We start from the raw sequence: 20772 nt of genomic DNA, 5'->3' as shown, positions 1-20772 counted from the left end.
CAATGGGTGCCTCGCATTCCTTATCACAGGGTTAGGGCTGGGATCCTGACTCCATCTTCCTGTGACAAGACCAGGGCTCGGGGCAACAGGGTGATAAGCAAGGCATGCAGGGGGGCTCTCAGTGACGGGCCCCTGACCTGAATTATCCAGGTTACAGCAGTTACGGGGCTGGTTTGCCCTGTTTCTTGAAAACTCCCCTGAACTTTAATCCACTTGCACCCAGGGCCAATTTCTGCAACTTGCTCTCAACCAGGGACACCAAGCAGCGTCCTTCCACCTGCAGGCGGCCCCCACGCTGGTTTAGGGGGTCACCTGGTATGTTTTCTAGGATATCAAAGGGTCCTAGAAGAATGAAAGGGAGGATTTCTCGCAGCAGGGGGACTGCTGCTGAAATGCTTGTTTCACACACACACACACACACACACTCACTGTGTCTGGATCACGATGCACTTAAATTGTTCCCATTGCTGCAATTCACGGTCAGAAAAGTTTCCAGGTCACATGGGAGGCGACCAGACCTGGCTGAGAGCCCCTGTCCCCAGCCTCAGCTGTGCCCAGCCCTGACTGCCTCGCAGGGGGCACCAACCCAAGCTGGCCCCCCGGACATCCTCTCTTAGGGATCAGAACCGGTGCCAGTGACTTAATCTGGCTCCCGAGCAGCGGTGATCTTGGCCCAAGGGCCAGGGAAGTGAGAGGCAGGCGGAGACCCCTGGCATAAAGAGGAAAGGGGTCTGGGGGCTGGTGGATCGGGGAGAAGGGCACTCCTGTCCCACCCCCCAGATCCATCCCCGAGGTCCAGATGCGTCCCTGCTGACCTGCTCCACTGCGGAGGTTCAGTGTGTCTCCATGAGCCACCTTGAGCGCAACAGTGAGGGGTGCAGAGAATTGGGTGTCATGGGCTAAACCGTGTCCCTGAAATTCATGTGCGGAAGCCCTAAGCCCCAGCACCTCAGATGTGGCTGTGTTTAGAGATGGGGATCTTTAAAGAGCTGATTAAGGTAAAATGAAGTCACTAGGGTGGGGCCCTAATCCAATGTGACTGGTGTCCTTATGAGAAGAGGAGAAAAGCACACAGACACACACAGAGGGACGATCCCGTGAGGACACAGGGAGGAGACGGCCGTCTACACGCCAGGGAGAGAGGCCTCAGGAGGACCCAGCCCTGCCCACACCTGGATCTCAGATTCCAGCCTCCAGGACTGGAGACAGTGAATGTCTGTTGTTTAAGCCACCCAGGCTGTGGTGCCTGGTTATGGTGGCCTAAACAAACTGAAACACTTGGCAACCAGAATGGAAACTCAAGCAGGAGCCAGAGAAATCAGGGCCCCCCCGAAACACCCGCTCTGTGCCCCTGGCTCTCAACGCCCTGCAGGAAGTGGACAGCACCAGGTCCCAGCTGTCCCACCGCAGCAGCTTCCAGGACGAAGGGGATGGTCGAGGTCCCCAGATAAGGCTGCAAAGTCAAAGCTCTTCAGGCCTGGCCAGCCAGGTGCAAAAGATAAGACAGGACAAGACAGATTTCCGATGCTGAGTTTTCACAGAATGAACAGGCAGCCAAGGAAAGTCCTTCATGAGTTTTATAACTAGAAACCCTCCAAACCCGGCTTCTTGAGCAGTCCCTAAGCCCGAGCCCCAGCCCAGCAGGGAACAGCCGGCCAGCCGAGGTGGGGCAGGAACCCCTTCCCCCAGGCTCCCCTGAGCCCTCTACCCCGTTGAGTGAGCCAGAGGAGAGGAGAGGGCAGGGACAGGACAGGCATGACACAGGGGAAAGGAGACGCCCACCGTCCCCCCACCTCTGCTCCCGGGACCCTCCCCACTTGTTACAGACATCACCCCTTTGTCTGTGCTCCTTACACGGGCCATGGTGATGCCCGTTACTTTGACCCGACGGGTCTTGCCCCCACGGCCCACCCCAGAGCGACGTCTGACCGAGAACGGGTTTTCTTCTCCAAGACTCACCTGCTTTGTCAGGTCCTGTATCATCCGGGGGAGAAAATATTCCTCTGTTTGCCTGGAAGGGAAACCACCACAGATGTGAGAAGGACCATCCGGGAAATACGCAGAACGGCACCCAGACGCAGAGCAAAACGAGAGCTTGGAACGGATGAGCTGGCAAAGGAACCATCAATTTAAGGCAAAAAGGCAAGTATAAGCCTGCGTGATGAGGCTCCCAGGCCACGTGACAGCGAGACGCTGGGCGCTCTCCTACCATCGGCCTGGCTTCCCCACCCTTTTGTAACTGACCAGGACACCATGGGGGCCTTCCTGGGACAGGCCTTCCCCCATAGCCTCTGCGTTAGCTCCTCTCTGAAGTACCTAGATAACAGTAGTTGATGCCCATTTCCTGAGTTGTTTTACAGATGTGAACACCCCCCACCACCACCGCCAAATGGAAGAACTACTCAGTGACCGTGAACACGTGGCCCCAGGTCTCCTGGAGCCTAAGGACTGATCATATTAACCCTGTGACACCACCCTGCTGCCTCACCGTCAGCCAATCAGAGAACTGTGCACGAACTGATCGCGTACCCTGCAACACCCTCCTCTCCTGGCCTTTAAAAACGCTTTGTCAGAACCCTTCGGGGAGCTTGAGACTTCTCGGGGCCTGGGCCACCTCGTCTCCTTGCGCGGCCCTGCAGAAAACCTCTCTCTGCTCCGAACTCTGACATTTCAGTTTGCTTGGCCTCGCTATGCCTCGGGCACACACTTGTGTTAACACTTTCACGCGCGGCATCGGAGAGGCATGTCACGGCGATTATCTGAAAAGAAGTCGTATTTCCCCACGGAGACATCCAGGTGGAATTCCTGTTCAAGGGTCCTGAATCAAAATGATCACACCGCATGAACCCAACGTACGGTGACAAACGGATATCATCACTGAAGTAATAAAATAACGTCCCAGATTGTACGAGCTGGACACAGAGTTTAATACACAACTTCAGTACAAGCCATCCCACGGTCTACACGAAAAGGTAGAATTCGAACAATAGATGGTTTCCAAATCTGACCTCAGATAGGCTGTTACCAGATGCACCATTGAGACATTTAATTAACTAGATTTCTTTTTGCTTTCTTGGAATTCACAAGAACCTTCTGGGAGATTTTCGTGGCTTTTACTTAAGTAAATTTTAAAAGCAGAGAAATTGAGAGGACAATGCTGTTTCTCCCTCGCTAATGAAGGGAAAAGAAACTGTAGACGTCCTCTGACCCCCGAGCTGCCTTGGCATCCCATAATGAGTTCGCCATCGGTAGGCTCGGTGATGGCGGTGCCGCTGCGTCACAATTTGTTTTAGAGGGAAGAGCCGCCCCAAGGTTTCTCCCTTCACCCTCGCCTCTCCCCTCAATTTGCACGAAGATCCATTCAGAACCAGATGCAGGCGAGCCCACCAGGGAACGACGCAGGTTCCCCTTTGCTCCTCCCCACGCCCTGCTCCAAAGCCAGCCTACACCTAGTGGATGGCTCATGAGGTCCGCACAGTTCATTAAAGAACCAGAGTACCGACAGTAAACCCTCCGGATCGGCAGTGAGTCATTCCGAGCTGGCTTCACGCTGGCCCGCCCCATCTTTCCAGCTGCCTCCATACCGGAGCCACTCCTGCTCTGCACAGCTCCTCTGATGGGCTGTTCTTCTTCCTCAGCGAACATCCCCTGGAGAAACCCTAGCAGCATATTTCTGCCGAGAAACCACTCCTGGCCATGCTAATTTCAAGTCTTTTCTGGCCCTCTGGGAGCGACAAGAGCCCCCTCGACACCCCCGCCCCCCAACACCCCCGTCTTGCTGGGCTCAGATTTGGGGCATCCACCTAAGAATCTAATGAAAGTGAACCTAGATTCTTAAGTTCTCTGCGGTCAAGAACTGGGCCTTTTTTCTGTTTTCCTACAAAAGCCTGAAATAGCATCTTGAAGCTGTGACGGACTCATTACTAAAGCAGGGACACAGCGAGAGAACCATTTTATTGTCACCATTTTGGCACAACTCCCGAAGGGTAAAAACTCTGTTTTAGTTTTTTAACTGTACCAGAATGAAAGCTTCTGGTTCCAGCTCAGTATCCACTGCCACCCTTTCTACAGGCACCATTAAATGAATGATGGTCTGAAAGGATTCAACGTTTCAACATTAGAAATGGAGGAAAAAAAAGTGAACTAGAGATCTACACTGGCATAGAGTTAGAGACAACAGAAGCCAATGCAAGATAGCAAAGAAAATCAGACAATAGAAGATAAAAAGTGAGCTCAAAACTAAGAAAATAATTTGAAAAATTAAAACATTTGAAGATATGAAAACATATTAGGTGCATCAAAGAACAGAACAGAGAGGGAACCCTTGGGTACTGTGGGTGGGAATGTAAATTGGTGCAGCCACTGTGGAAAACAGTATGGACGTTCCTCAAAAAACTAAAAATAGAGCTACCACATGATCCAGCAATCCCAATCCCGGGCATATATCAGAAGAAAACAAAGACGTAATTTGAAAAGTTAAATGCACCCCAATGTTCATAGCAGCACATTTACAGTAGCCAAGACATGGAAGCAACCTGTGTCCACAACAGATGAACGGATAAAGAACATGTGATACATAGACACAATGGAATACTACTCAGCCATGAAAAAGAATGAAATGTTGCCATTTGCGACATTGTGTATGGACTTGGAGGGCATTATGCTTCGTAAAATAAGTCACACAGAGAAAGATAAACACTGTATGATATCACTTACATGTGGAATCTAAAAAATAAAACTACTGAATATGACAAAAAAGAAACAGACTCACAGATATAGAGAACAAACTAGTGGTTACCAGTGGGAAGAGGGAAGCTTGTTTCAGAAGCTGATCACAGGAATCTCTCTTTGGATGAAAATCAGAGGCCCCATGACCTGCAACCAGGGATTATACATACTAAACAAGTCATCATTTCGGGCTTCCCTGGTGGCGCAGTGGTTGAGAGTCCGCCTGCCGATGCAGGAGACACGGGTTCGTGCCCCGGTCTGGGAAGATCCCACGTGCCGCGGAGCGGCTGGGCCCGTGAGCCATGGCCGCTGAGTCTGCGTGTCCGGAGCCTGTGCTCCGCAACGGGAGAGGCCACAACAGTGAGAGGCCCGCGTATCACAACAACAACAACAACAACAAAAAGTCGTCATTTAAAGGACTCTGTCTCCAACTTAGATGAAAGGACCCTTACCAGGTATTCATAAGTAGCTCATAAGCATAGTGAAACAAGGGAACTGACTCTTGGGTTCATATTTCCCACTTACGAGGGGTCTCTGCATCAGACTGGTCTACAGAAAGGACTGCTGAGCCAAACAACAGCCACCCCAGGATGAGAAGAAGACAGCAGTTGTAGACAGCTGGCCCAAGAATCTGGACCAGACCCATTCTACTAATTCAATTTACTGTTTACCAAATATCTGTCTCCCCTATCAACATTGAAGTTATTGTTTTACTTCTAACCATACCTTTGCCCCCGAAGTTCAGATGGAAAGAAAATTCTCTAGTGAAGTTGTCACAGAGTATACGTACTCGTGACAGGTACCAGTGCTTGCTTTAAGTCTACTGCTAAAAGCACATGTAAAATGTTTCCTTGACAATTCAGTATAATTGATAAAATGTATAGCCTATAAAAGGTTTCCTGGCTAGCATACTTCTGTGCTTGTTCACTGCGTCTGATTAGTTTCCCCAACATGGATAACTAGGCACATATATCTGTTTATATCTATATCAAGCTGGCCTAGCACCGAGTGATATGATGGACCCGTAGCAGGCAGCAACCGCCCTGGCATCGAGGGACAAATATTTTGATCATAAATGCTTTCTATCAAAAGATCTGCAGTCAAAAGGGGAAGATGATGGAGGACATCTTCACATGTTGAGGTATGGGGAAGTCATTCTGGCTTACACATGGTTTAACTTAAACTTTATACTAACCAGAACGACCTGTTTTGTGGCCTATCAAACATGCATTGTACGTCTGCTTTAACCACTGAGGAAAAGAGTGGATTCAAAAATCAAAATAGAGTAACTGTGGTTCAGGCATCCAAAACAGAGCTGGATGGCCATGGTGGGTGTGGTTTCAGACATGCCCCAGGATCACTGAGAACTTGAATTTTCTGAACTGTATCGGACTCAAGGACACCACCAGCTGTTCTCAAAACAGTATCTGCTAGCTGCCAATCGCAAACTTACGTCCTCAAGGTCTCCTCTTGTAACTACGAAATCTTTTACCTTAGGAACAGCAGCAAACGAGACAGCTGAAGCCATAGCTTCCCAGCAGAGGCTCTCGATCCTCTAGCCAGAAGGCTCCTGGACAATAAAGTTGCTTTAGGTTACATTTTAACAGAAAAAGGGGGCGTGTATGTAGTGGCCAAGAGTTCCTGCTACGTATGTACTAATATCACATCAGAAGTTAAAACCTGTTTAGAGAAAATCAGACAAAAGGCAGCTTGGCTCCAACAAATGTCATCCCCAAAACCTGGATTTGATCTCTTAAGAAATATCTTCTAATGGATCCCAGCAAGGATAAGGTCTATGTTTGAGGGACTGGTTAATGTCATTTTGTGTTTGCTAGGATTTATAGCCCTTTTTGTCAGAACTCTCTACTTGCTGTTTGTCTTGTATCCTTAAGCCCAAAGTCTTGACCTCCTCTTGGGATTTGTGAGTATTTGAAATCAAATTTGAAACAGTTTCATTCGTCAAAGCTTCGTTAGGCCTACATCCCTCTTCAGCAGGAAGCAGCCAGAGTGGTCATGGCCCCCTTCCCTCAAGACTGAGGAATGTTTAGAAGGTTGGGGGGCCTGAAACCATGCCCCCTAGAGTTAACAGAGTTAACAGAAGCTGACGGCTAAAAGGAATTCTTGAGGTTGTCTCGCAGAGCAGCAGACTGGGGAACAGCTTGTTAAAACCCCTCTGCTTGTAAACCGCCTTTACTGAGGTAGCTCACTTTAGTTATTGTTTTCTTTCTTTCTTTTTTTCCTCTCTTTAATTGAATACGTTCCCAGCTTCGTGTAGCCCAGTTGTTTTACAAGAACGTGGAGGTTGGCTCATCGGTTACCAGGGAAACCAGCAAAGGGGCATGTCCCTCACCGCCCCTTTGATAAACTGTCATAGATAGTTCTGATCTAAAGATTAGAACAGTCGTCACTAGCTGGGGCCAGGGGGCAAGTATGTAGGCATTTACTGATTAGGCTCCATGACTAAGAGGGAAGGTGAGTCAGGTGAGCGGGGTGTAGGTGAGGCGGGGACTGGTCCAGCGGGGATGTACAGAGAGCCAGAGGGCAGCCACCTTGGGTGGCCTGAATGCACAGTTGCAAACCTGAGCATCTCGGCATTTGGTTTGCTGCACGTTGGACAAATGGGTGTGTCCACAGCAACAGACTTGTGATTGGCAGTTCAGTGGGGCTGAGCCCTGAACCTGTGGGGTCAGACACTACCTCCAGGTAGACAGTATCAGCACTGAGTTCATTGCCTGGTGGTGGTAGAATCATAGAAAGCTACTGGGTGCTGAGTTTCAGCAAATGAGTGACTGACAGGGGAAGACAGTCATCTAGGAGGCTGAGCAAACCCAGGAGGGAAGGGAAGTCCCAGAGAACTGTGACAGGGAGGGGGTGCCGGCTGTGCAGCCAGCCTGGGGGACAATAAGCAGACTGGGGCAGGAAGTGCCTGTCTGTCTGTGGGAGGGGTGTTGGGCGAGAACAGAGATTGAAAGCAAAGGAACTTGACACTGGTCGACTCCAGGCAGGAGAAATGGGCGAAGAAACACGGATTCAGAACACAATCTGCGGCTCAGCTGTGAACGCGGATATCGGCCGATCGTGAAACACTGAGCTGTGACTGGTTAGAGAGAAACAGCAAGCCCAAAATGGAGTCATCTGCCCCAAGACAGGAAACCAAGACTTCACTGCAGTTTCAACCTCTGAGAACAGTCAGTCTGACGTCCTGCTCACACTGGGGAGGCAGGCTCTGCACGACGAAGACCCTGCTGTTACTGTTCACAAGGGCCAAGACATGGAAACAACCTAAATGTCCATCGACAGATGAACGGATAAAGAAGAGGTAGTGTGTGTATGCAATGGAGTATTACTCAGCCCTAAAAAAGAATGAAATGATGCCATTTGCAGCAACATGGGTGGACCCAGAGGTGATCCTACTAAGTGAAGTAAGGCAGACAGAGAGAGACAAATACCATGTGACATCACTTACATGTGGAGTCTAAAATAGGACACAGATGAACTTACCTACGAAAGGGAAGCAGACTCACAGACATACAGAACAGACTTGTGATTGCCAAGGGGGAGGGAAGGATTGGGATTTGGGATTAGCAAATTAGACTATTACATACAGAATGGATAAACAACAAGGTCCTACTATATAGCACAGGGAACTATATTCGATATCCTGTGATAAACCATAATGGAAAAGAGTATTTTAAAAATGTAGAGATATATATATATATATAACGGAATCACTTTGCTGTACAGCAGATATTAACACAACATTGTAAATCAACTATACATCAACTAAAAAAAAAAAAAAAGACCCTGCTTGCTGTGTCCTCCGTATCAGAGGAAGGCCTGGCCTGAAACTTTTCTCTCGCTAATACCTTCTTGTCCTGTCCTTCTTCTGCCTATAAAAACCTTCCATTGTGTACAGCCCCTTCTATTTACTAGTCGGAGGCTGCCCAGTTCCTGAATCATTGAATAAAGCCAATTAGATCATCACATTCACTCAGATGAATATTTGTTTTTTTAAACAAACTTAACCAGAAAACTGTGAAGTGCCCATGTTAGGAAGAGGAGGTCAGAGAAACTAACAGTGAGGCTGCATCGTGTGCCAAACCCTGTCCTTCCAGAGCAGGAGGCCACGAAATACCAATGTCTGCACGAGTTAGAAATACCAAGGCGGGGCTTCCCTGGTGGCGCAGTGGTTGAGAGTCCGCCTGCCGATGCAGGGGACACGCGTTCGAGCCCTGGTCTGGGAGGATCCCACATGCCGCGGAGCAACTAGCCCCGTGAGCCACAACTACTGAGCCTGCGCGTCTGGAGCCTGTGCTCCACGACGAGAGAGGCCATGATAGTGAGAGGCCCGCACACCGCGATGAAGAGTGGCCCCCGCTTGCCAGAACTAGAGAAAGCCCTCGCACAGAAACGAAGACCCAACACAGCCAAAAAAATTAATTAATTAAAAAAAAAAGAAAAAAAAGAAAGAAATACCAAGGCGGAACCCAGAGGCTGCAGGAGAAAGGAGAAAAATGGAAAATGGAAATGGACAGCTATGGGGAGCAGGGCTCGGAGACAGGGCAGATTGGGGGCGCGGGTTGTGTATTTCTTTTTTGTTATCAAGCTTATAGAATTATTTATGAATTACAAAACCATATTATTATATAAAAGGGCAAACTATTTGTACTCTGTATAAAGGAACAAACCATTGGACGAATCTCAAAAGCATCATGTTAAGCTAAAGAAACCGTTTCCAAAGGAATGTACATGGTGTGACTCCATTTGTATGAAATCTAAGAAAGGAGAAGACTAACCTTGGGGGCATCACCTGGAAAGGGGCAGGGGTGCCGTGGACATGGCACTATCTTCTTTAGGGTGTGATTGCACGAATGCACACAACTGTCAAAAAAGAAAGCTCCTAAAATCTGCATATCTTATTGCATGTTATTTATGCCTCACTAAAAAAGTGTAAAAGTAAACATTATTTGATACAACATTCCCAACTGTAAAGAGAAGTTCTGTCATATTATTACTTGATATTACATGATTTTTATAATATTTAAAGCATTCAGAGCACAGAAAAAAATGTTTTTAACTAACATAACACTGGCATATAAATTTAGAGAAGAGAGGGGCTTCCCTGGTGGCGCGGTGGTTGAGAGTCCGCCTGCAGATGCAGGGGACATGGGTTCGTGCCCCTGTCTGGGAAGATCCCACATGCCGCGGAGCGGCTGGGCCCGTGAGCCATGGCCGCTGAGCCTGGGCGTCCGGAGCCTGTGCTCTGCAGCGGGAGAGGCCACAGCAGTGAGAGGCCCGCGTACCGCAAAAAAAAAAAAAAAAATTTAGGGAAGAGAGGGAAATCCTGAATAGATACTAGCAAACGGAAACAAAGTTTAACATTCCACATCCATTTGGAGCTTATAAAGACATGCAAAGACTTACCATGTTCATCTCAACATATGCTAAGAAGAAATTTGATAAATTCAACAACCATTCTCAATTAATTTTAAATCTCCAAAGTAAAAATAACTAAGGATGGATATAAATCTGAAACCAAATCAGAAACAGGAAGAGCTTTCCAAGTCAAGTTGGGAAAAAGACAAAAATGCCTGTTATCAAAGACGTTTGTTCTAGAAATGATCTAGAATATTGTTCTGGAAACGCTGGCCAAGAAAAGTAGTTTCGAAAATGAACTGAGGGATGTAAATATTAGAAAGAAGTAAAATTAGTTTTCTATTATAGAATTTCGACCTGAAAAAAAAACAAACTAAGAAAATCAATAGAATAACTACTAGACCCAATAAGAGAATGTAGTAAGGTGGCCAATTACAAAAGCAACACACAAAATCTCAAGTTTTCCTACATAAAATTCCATTTGTAATATAGCAGCAACAATAAATAGACAGGAATAACTCTAAGAAGAATATAGGGCAGGGGTTCTCAACTGGGGATGATTCTGTCCTCAGGGGACACTTGGCCATGTCTGAAGATATTTTAAATTGTCACAAATGGACGTGTCTATCAGTGGAGGCCAGGGATGCCGCTATACACCTTTCCATGCCTAGGACAGGCCCCCACGACAAGAATGGTCCAGCCTAAAGCAACGGGGCTGGAGCTGGGAAACTGTGATATACAGGATCAGATGTACAATGACGGAGGATGGGTGACTGATGACTGAGAGTTTCATGTGGTCTCTGATAAGTGGGCTATAAATTAATCGGCAGGGTCAAACCAGCTATAGCTAAGCGACAGGTACTGCGGGGCAGGGACTCTGCCCGGAATCCTTGTCTATCTCCCCCACGACCTGCACAAGCTATGCGCAGGAAGACGCTTCACAAGCGCTCAAGGAGCAGTCACAGACCTGGCTCCCGGCATCGGGCAGCGACTCACCGGCTCCGGGACCACGGGGTGAACCAGCGCAGCTCCCGGTAGTTGCCTTCGTTGGCCAAGGCCATTTTGGGTCTGATGAGCAGGATCTTCCTACAGGCAGGGGGACAAGGCCACGCCTGAGATGAACACGACCCGACGAGAAGCAGCTGCCGGTCCGTCCACCCCGACAGTCGATGGGCACAGGGCAGCTAAGACCCGGCAGGGGGGCGAGGGGACATGACAAGGCCTCTCTCCCTGGACTGACCTCCCAGCAGTGGGGCCGTGTGTCCCCACACCCAACCCCGTGGCCTCTCTCTTTCTAATACCTGAAGGTGTCCGTGGTGGTGGAGACCAGGAGCAGTGCCACTCGAGTCACCTGCCTGGTACACCAGCCCCCATTAAGGTAGTTCCGGAAGAAGCCTCCCTGCACAGGGCCCCCAGGGACCGTGCCCCAGAGCACTGGCACGAGTGCCCGCAGGCCCCTAGAGCTCAGCGGAGGCAGGCAGGTCACTGCTCCCGGCGGTCACCTACCTGTTGAGAAAGATCACCCTGCAGTTGTAGCGGACGTTTCGGTGCATCACGGGCCTGTGGAGAGAGGGGACCACGCGCTTGTTGGCAAAGAGCAGAGCTATGTGTCTGCTTGGGCCTGTGGAGAGAGGGGACCACGCGCTCGTTGGCAAAGAGCAGAGCTGTGTGTCTGCTTGGGCCTGCGGAGAGAGGGGACGCGCACGCTTGTTGGCGAAGAGCAGAGCGATGTGTCTGCTTCGATGTGAAGCTTCTCCGTCCTTTGTGAGAATCAGAAGGCTCCCCTGTGGCTTTCTCAAACCAAACAACAAGCCCAAGTGTTTCTGCCACAGCGTAGGCCCTAAATGGGAGAGTCTCCTAAACAGAGCACCAGGTCCCTCCCTGCTCAGGGCTCCTCCTCTCCTCCTGGAAGGTTCTCGGACCTTCCAGTGGCTCCCTCCCTCCCCTTCTCACACCCCTGCTGTCACATCACCTCTTCGTCCCCTGCTGGCCTCAGGCACTAGCCCCTGTGCCTCCCCAATTCTCCCTCCCGGCACCTCTCCTGAACCGAACACCCCCCACCCCAGAATGCAGGCTGCAGGGCAGGGGCAGCGGGTCCGAGGGGCCGGGGCTGGGGTGGGGAGTGGTGGGCCCTGAGCAGATCTACTCACCCCTCTGTCTGGACCCTTCTCAGGATAGACATTGTGCTTTACATCTCCTCCCGGACCACCTGGTACCTTCCTCCTCTGCAGGGGAGGGGATCAAAGCTCCAGAGGCTGGGGTGCTCTGGGGCCAGTGGCTGGGGCAGAACCGGGGCACAGCTGGGTCGAGACGGGGCAGAGGTGGGGCAGAGCTAGGCGGAGCTGGGCAGAAATGGGGCAGAGATGGGGCAGAGCTGGGAAGAGATGGGGCAGAGCTGGGGCAGAGCTAGGCGGAGCTGGGCAGAAATGGGGCAGAGATGGGGCAGAGCTGGGAAGAGTTGGGCAGAGCTGGGGCAGAGCTAGGCGGAGCTGGGCAGAAATGGGGCAGAGATGGGGCACAGCTGGGTCGAGACGGGGCAGAGGTGGGGCAGAGCTAGGCGGAGCTGGGCAGAAATGGGGCAGAGATGGGGCAGAGCTGGGAAGAGCTGGGGCAGAGCTGGGGCAGAGCTAGGCGGAGCTGGGCAGAAATGGGGCAGAGATGGGGCACAGCTGGGCAGAGCTGGGCAGAGATGGCAGAGAAGGCAGAGCTGGGCAAAGCCCAGGTGCTGGAGCCCAGCTCAGGGTGAGAGCGCAGCGCTCAGGGCAGAAGGCATCAGGCACCACGGGAGGATGGCCTTAAGGGGTACCTAAGACGATGGGTTGTCAGATAAAATTAATAAGGCAAATAAATAAATGCCCTGGGACATGAGTGATGGAGGAGGAAATAAAACCAGCCATTAATAGTGTGCGCTATCAAGTCAGGTGGCCAGGTCCCAATCCCGCTTTGCACTGGGATAAGTCTCGCTACCCTGGGTTCCTCCTCCCAGAGGGACTGAAGGACAGGATGCAGGCGGGGGTGCCCCCAGTTGTGGCCACGACACACGGATGCCACCAGCAAGGACTTCCACCGCTGTGGTTTCTAATCCTCCCCAGGCCAAACCAAAACCTGCCTGTGTTCACATTTATACAAAAATGTGTTCAAGGGCTTCCCTGGTGGTGCAGTGGTTGGGAGTCCGCCTGCCAATGCAGGGGACGCAGGTTCAGGGCCTGATCTGGGAGGATCCCACATGCCACGGAGCAACTAAGCATGTGCGCCACAACTACTGAGGCTGTGCTCTGGAGCCTGTGAGCCACAACTACTGAAGCCCACGCACCTGGAGCCCGTGCTCCACAACGAAGTGTAGCCCCCGCTTGCTGCAACTGGGGAAAGCCCGCGCGCAGCAACGAAGACCCAGTGCAACCAAAAATAAATAAATAAGTAAATAAACTAAAAAAAAAAAAAAAATGTGTTCAAGGCAGGAGGTAAACTTATATTTTAAACAAAACAGAGACCCTCAGTGAATATCCGATTTCCAATTGGAGTAAGCCTCTTGAACAAAAACAAACAGAAAATTGAAAGCTCAACGCATAAAGTTAAACAGCAAACAACATACAAGTAAAAGTATTTTTATCGTATGTGGGGATGGGTTGATATTATTCACATATAAAGAACTCTTAAAATAAATTAGACACTTCAACTGTAGGCTAAAGAACAAGTGTCGCAAACGGCCAAAAACAAACAAGAGAGTTCACCTTCCTAAGTCATGAAAACAAACAAATAAGATCTTTTTTTTAAAAAAAAATTATTGTGCGTTTTAAGATTCTATTTTGTTTTTTAAGTTTTCTTTCTTTTGAGCTAGCCCTTTGTGATCAGCGCTAAGGATAACACGCCTTCAGAAACAGGCAGGAAGGAGGCTCAGCACCTTCTTCCTGGAGGATAATTTGTAAAGACAATTTCAGACGGAGAATATCAATGACATCATGGTATGACGGTTGTTTTCTTCAGTGGTGCTTACAGATCCAGATAAATGCTGGATTTCCAAAGAAAAATGTCTTTAAATATGACTGTTAGCACTTTGAGGACAAAAAGCAGAAAAATTATAATCGGATTATAAGTTCAAGGCCAGCAGAGGAAAGTGGAACAAAGAAAACACACAAAAGACAACAGGAAAAACAAAAAAGAAAAAACCATGATGACTAGGACATTTAATAAAGTGGCCAGAGGTGGGAATGTGAATTGGTACAGCCACTATGGAGAACAGTATGGAGGTTCCTTAAAAAACTACAAATAGAACTACCATACCACCCAGCAATCCCACTACTGGGCATATACCCTGAGAAAACCATGATTCAAAAAGAGTCATGTACCAAAATGTTCATTGCAGTTCTATTTACAATAGCCCGGAGATGGAAACAACCTAAGTGTCCATCATCGGATGAATGGATAAAGAAGATGTGGCACATATATACAATGGAATATTACTCAGCCATAAAAAGAAACGAAATTGAGCTATTTGTAATGAGATGGATGGACCTAGAGTCTGTCATACAGAGTGAAGTAAGTCAGAAAGAGAAAGACAAACACTGTATGCTAACACATATATATGGAATTTAAGAAAAAAAGAAAGTCATGAAGAACCTAGGGGTAAGACAGGAATAAAGACACAGACCTACTAGAGAATGGACTTGAGGATATGGGGAGGGGGAAGGCTAAGCTGTGACAAAGCGAGAGAGAGGCATGGACATATAGACACTACCAAACGTAAAATAGATAGCTAGTGGGAAGCAGCCTCATAGCACAGGGAGATCAGCTCGGTGCTTTGTGACCACCTAGAGGGGCGGGATAGAGAGGGTGGGAGGGAGGGAGACGCAAGAGGGAGGAGATATGGGAACATATGTATATGTATAACTGATTCACTTTGTTATAAAGCAGAAACTAACACACCACTGTAAAGCAATTATACTCCAATAAAGATGTAAAAAAAAAAAAAATAAAATAAAGTGGCCAGAATCAGTCCATGTGGTGGGCTGCATAAAGGCCCCCAATGATGTCCCCATCCCTATTCCCAGGACGTGCAAGCATGTCACCTCATGTGCGGCAAAGGGTACCTCGCCGATATAACAAAGTTACAGACCCTGAGATGGGAGATTCTCCCGGACTCTCTGGCGCCCTCATCATAACCACAAGGGTCCTTCTGTGAGGGAGAAGGGACAGTCGGAGGGCACGTGGCAGTGGAAGCAGGGGTTGCAGTGATATGATGGCTGGCTTTGAAGATGGAGGGAGGGGGAGGGGCCACGAGCCAAGGGATGCGGGCGGGCCTCCCGAGCTGGACTCTTCCAAGGAAACCGATGCTCCCCCAACAGCCTCCAGAAGCCCAGCCCTGCTGACCCGTTTCAGACTTCTGAGCTCCACACCCACAAGGCAACAGATCTGTGTGGCTCTGTGTGTCGCATCTGTGGTACTCTGTCACACAGCAGCAAAAGAGGACACAAACATGGTCCGTGTGTCGAGAATGATAGTAAAAGCGAACAAACGGGGTTAAAAATCTCATCTGTTCACTGCTCAAAAGAGACCTACCACACAGACGTCGCAGCAGGTTGAAAAGGCAGTGCAGCCCACGTGCAGGGCCGAGGAAAAGAAAGCAAACTCGGCCACATCCACACCACGTGACACAGAGTGCAGGATGCAAACAGAAACAACATAAAGGCCCGCCAGTGGGCTCTGGTTACGCAAAGCACATCACAGACACGCTCAACAACAGTCCTAGGCCAGAGCCCTACCCACGTGACCTGCACCCGTGGAAACTACCCGCTATGGACCTACAGGCAGACCTCGTCTTATTGCACTTTGCTTTACTGTGGTTTGCAGGTACTGCTTTTTTTTTTTTTTTTAATTGAAGGTCTGTGGCAACCCTGCATTGAGCAAGTGTACTGGCGCCATTTTTCCAACAGCTTTTCCTCACTTCCAGTCTGTGTCACATTTTGGTAATTCTCGCAATATTTCAAACACTCCCCCAGGAAAAAGATTACAACTCCCTGAAGGTTCAGACGATGGTTAGCATTTTTTATCAATAAAGTATTTTTTAAGTAACGTAAGTACGTATATTTTTAGCCATAACATTGCACGCTTAATAGACTACAGTATAATGTAAATGTAACTTTCATATACGCTGGGAAACCCAAAAGCTTTGTGACTCGCTTTATTGCTATGTTTGGCTTTACTGCAGTGGTCGGGAACCAAACTTGCAAGGTCTCCAAGGTCTGCCTGTACACCACGTGGGCCTACAGCCATGGAACCTACGTCATATACATCTATACTTACGGAACCTGCATCTAGGGAACGTACACCATACGGACCTACACCTATGGAACCTACACCTATGGACCTATATACCACATGGACCTATACCATACGGAGGAACCTACACCTGTGGAATCTACAGCTATGAAAGCTACATTTATATACCTACACCCCCTGGAACCATATGGTCAGCAGGTCGATATGGAGTGATGTGGAACCATCCCAAGACTTACCGTTAAGTAAAGAAAGAGCTATACATGTGAAAGGGAGACCCTGTGCTCCCAGCTGTGCAAAGCGTGTTCCCACATGCACAGTAGCATCTGGAAGAACATACAAAAAAAAATCTCCCAAGAGCGGCCTCCGCTGGGGGAGTTAGGTACCTGCAGGGCTAGAGAGGGAACAAAGCCCACTCCTCCACAAGAGGCCTTCTGTGTCTTTGAACTGTGCAGATTCCACCTCCCTGCTGTTAGGATGGCTCCAGACATACGACGCCCTTGAACTTGCCTCCTTCCAAGCCAGCCTTTCCCCATGCTCACGCCGGCACTTACATTCCCACATCACAGATGATATCCTGAGTGACTGGAGATTCCAGAAGGGCAGCCAGGACCTGGAGCGAATGCAGGAGGGTGTCCGACTCGTAATAATGATCCCAACAACCGTAGCCACTGCAGAGGGAGGGAGCAGGACAGTGAATCCCTGAGACACACCGGGTGGGCCCGGGGGCAGGGGTGGGGCAGGGGCCTAGGGGCCTAGGAGTCAGAACATGCAGGGGTGCAACCCAGGCCTTGGTATCTTTTTTTTTTGCGGTACGCGGGCCTCTCACTGCTGTGGCCTCTCCCGTTGCGGAGCACAGGCTCCGGACGCGCAGGCTCAGTGGCCATGGCTCACGGGCCCAGCCGCTCCACGGCATGTGGGATCTTCCCGGACCGGGGCACGAACCCGCGTCCCCTGCATCGGTAGGCGGAGTCCCAACCACTGCGCCACCAGGGAAGCCCCTTGGTATCTTTATAAAGCCCCCCAGGAGATTCTATTGTGCAGCCAGACTTGGAATCACTGCTACAAAAAAAAACCCCAAAACGATGCTCTTTATTGGAAATTCATGGCCTGGTCCCCATCCACTTCTCAAAGTTGTCAGTTACAATGAGAAATTCTCTCTCATGTCAAAAAGTGTCTGCTCTTGGATTTTTTTTTTTTTAACCTTCCACGTAGCCCAAATCCCACTAATCTACAAGAAAGGGATGCGAAAGAAACAAAGCTGGACCCAGAGAAAAACATTCCTCAGGCAAAGGGACCATGAATAATCATTCAAATGCCACTCACACAGCTGCCCCTGAGTTTCCTGCTAGAGATACGGAAGCTTGGAGGGGGCTGAACAGTGTCCCCCAAAAAGACGTGTCCATGCCTTAACCTCCAGGAGCTGTGGATGTGACGTCATTTGGAAAAAGTGTCTTTGGAGATGTAAGTGAAGGATCTGGAGATGAGATGGCCCTGGCCCTAAAGCCAGTGACAAGTGTCCTTACATGAAACAGAAGGAGGAAAAGCCATGGAGAAGAGACGGGGCTGGGGCTGGAGGGATGCGGCCACAAGACAAAGGACTGGGAACCAGAAGCTTGAAGGGGCGGCAGGACCGTCCCCTGGCACCCTGGAGGAAGCAGGGCCTTTCTGACACCTTGATTCGGGACTTCGGGCCTCCCGAACTGTGAGAGAATAAATTCCTGCCGTTTTAAACCATCCAGTTTGTGAAACTTTGTTACAGCAGCTCCAGAAAAAACTAATACAATGCTCAATGAGGTCCTAACAGGGGAAGTGGGTTGAGAGTAATTTCTCAGTCTGGGAGTCCCAGTAACGAAATGTACAGAATTTGTAAAGTACTATTTTATTTTGTTTTATTTATTTTACTATTTTATTTTACCTTATTTCACTTCATTTTGTCTTATTTCCACACCGCATGGCTTGTGGGATTTTAGGTCCCCAACCAGGGATGGAACCCCGACCCCCGGCAATGACAGCGTGAAGTACTAACCGCTGGACTGCCAGGGAATTCTCTGTAAACCACTTTTAAATCTTCACAAGGTCCTTCCCACTACGCATGGCCCGGAAGTGATGTTGCAAACGCCGAGCAAACTTTGCACACGTGAACACAAACCCCCCAACTGGCCTTTGCCACCCTTAATGCCTTGAAAAGCATTCCTCTCGGCCTCTGGTTCTGATCAGGGGGAGAGCCTGATTCTTAGATGAAAACGGGGTCCAGACCTGGGATGCCCTTTCCTCTCCAAGGACAGACTCCTGCCTCAGAGGCTGTCACTTCCGCACCTCCCAGGCCACATATGATATCAAACACCAATGCAATGCCAGACGTCCAGCCAGCTTTGACATCAGCCCCGGACTGGGAAGAGTCTGCCTCTCTACGAGCTCCTGTGTTACCCGACATAGGAGTCTGGGATCACCCAGCCTTGCCGGGCCTGCTTTGTTCAAGTGTGCCAAGCACGCACATTCACGGGCTTCTGATGGTCTCCTAAATGGGCCTGCATGTCCGCAGTTCTCAATGCCCGCCACCTCCTTCCTTGCACTTTCGGCTGAGGGGAGCTGATATAGACGCCTCTACCTGCCCACCCTGGGGTGTCTGTGTGTTCTGCTCTCACCATATTTCCAGTTCTGGTCCAAGCCTGTATCTTGCTCCTTTGTGCTTGGCAATTTCAATACCTACATGTACAGAGAGAGAGAAAGAGGGGCAATTTCAGCACCCACAACTGGTCCAAAGGCAGATCCAACTCTCTCGCTGCCATAGGTGTCGTAAAAAACAAAAGGGCATCTCCCAGACCCTGCTGACACCTGCAGGAAATGAGAGACACAGGCAGGGCCTGCAGGGCTGACCCTCAGCACCAAGAAGGAGCAGAGCGGGGCGAGCGGGGAGTCACACACTGGTAGTTTATTAACCAGCAGATGCGGAAGACCCTGTGTAGGGAGAAGACGGGACCCAAAGGCACCAGCAGCAGGTACCAGCCGCCTCTGGGTTTGAGCAGCAGGCCGGGAGGAAAGGCTGGCCAAGTGGAGACTCAGCCCTGGCCACCGAGACTGCCTCTCTTCACTCCAACTAGATTTGCTCTGAGCTCTGATGAGATGAAAGCAGGTTAAGATCGAAAAAAACAAAAAGGATGAAGGTCCGAGGCACATGGCTGCTAAGATGCCCTCACCTGAATCATTCTGTTTTTACTGCGGTTGGCAACTCTGCTGCAGTAACCAGCTGAGGACAGCCAGTCTGAAGCGGCCGAGCCTGTAGGGTCGCCCAGGGCAGCCCCACTTCAGGTGTAGATGTCAACAGTGCAAACTTGCGCTTTCAAAGGTGAGCTGGTGCAGATGACAACTGTATGGGGACCCCCGTCACACACACACAACGACCACACCTAGTCTCTAAGCTGGGGAGCTCACCCCTATTCCACTTCCCTCTTTGGGTCGGTTTCAGCTCTAGAAATGTCACATGCGACCCCAAAGATATTTGAGGACAGGTTCACCCCAGCCCTCCCATCTCCACCTCCACGGCCAGACTTTTCTTACCACGCGTACAGACCACGTGTCCCCAGGCACTGTAACCCACTCCGCACTCCCATTCATGAGGAGGACCTGGGCACTTACGGGCAAAGGCGTGGTCATAAGATAGCTTATCTTATCTGTCCCCATGCCAACGGCCACGAGTTTCTCCAGAGCAAGGCTGCGTGTGCGTCACAGCAAGTCTGGCGGCCAGAATGGACCTTCGCCCCTCTGCCCCACGCCGCCCCTAGACTCACTCTTTAAAATCCTTTGCAAATTGCCCTCGAAGTCCAGGGCCCACTGGTTGAGCGCGCAGGTGGCCACGGTCACCTTCCGGCCCATCCTGGCTGCAGTCGCCTGGGCAAAAGGCCGGCCGGACGGTGGGTCTTTCTGTCCTAGGGAGACAGGCGGCCGCGGCTTGTGTCCTTCCGGGTTGCCCCGTCCCGTCCCGCCAGGCCCTGAAGGGACAGGACAGCAGAGCCCCAGCGTCAGGCCCCGCCGCGATCTCCCCGCCCTCGCCCCGCCCCGCCCCGCCCCGCCCCGCCCTCGCCCCGCCCAGCCCAGCCCTCGCCCCGCCCCGCCCAGCCCAGCCCGCCCCGCCCAGCCCGCCGAGCTCTCCGCCGCGCCTGCGCAGGAGGGAGGCCCGCGGAGCCGCGAGTGCTCGGCAAGGGTGCCAGCGCGCTACCCCCGCCCGCGCCGCCCCGACTCTGACCGGGCAGGTGGGACGGTCGCCAAGTCCTGGAGCGCAGGTGGAGAGGGGCCGGCCCGCCCGCGTGCCCCCATACCTCCCCGCAAACTGCATCTTAATACGCTTGTGCAACTTTATTTTCCCCCGTGATATTAATTACGTTCTTTTGGTTA

General features: G+C 50.4%; 1 protein-coding gene across 1 annotated transcript in view; it reads right to left on the bottom strand.

The window, feature by feature from the left end:
• The window catches only part of NADSYN1 (NAD synthetase 1), a 35275-nt gene extending 14861 nt beyond the window's left edge, over window positions 1–20414 (bottom strand). Inside the window, exons 1-6 of the mRNA XM_060019476.1 lie at window positions 20169–20414; window positions 19026–19086; window positions 16932–17048; window positions 11611–11664; window positions 11101–11190; window positions 1960–2011 (exon numbers count right to left, since the gene is read on the bottom strand). Coding sequence (XP_059875459.1) covers window positions 1960–2011; window positions 11101–11190; window positions 11611–11664; window positions 16932–17048; window positions 19026–19086; window positions 20169–20253 — 459 coding nt within the window. The 5' untranslated portion in view covers window positions 20254–20414. The remainder of the gene's footprint in view (window positions 1–1959; window positions 2012–11100; window positions 11191–11610; window positions 11665–16931; window positions 17049–19025; window positions 19087–20168) is intronic.
• Between the last annotated feature and the right edge of the window lie 358 nt (window positions 20415–20772).

This window comes from Delphinus delphis, chromosome 8 (assembly GCF_949987515.2).
Source record: "Delphinus delphis chromosome 8, mDelDel1.2, whole genome shotgun sequence".
In the NCBI taxonomy this organism is placed as follows: domain Eukaryota; kingdom Metazoa; phylum Chordata; class Mammalia; order Artiodactyla; family Delphinidae; genus Delphinus; species Delphinus delphis.
This window is presented reverse-complemented; position numbering and strand designations above follow the sequence as displayed.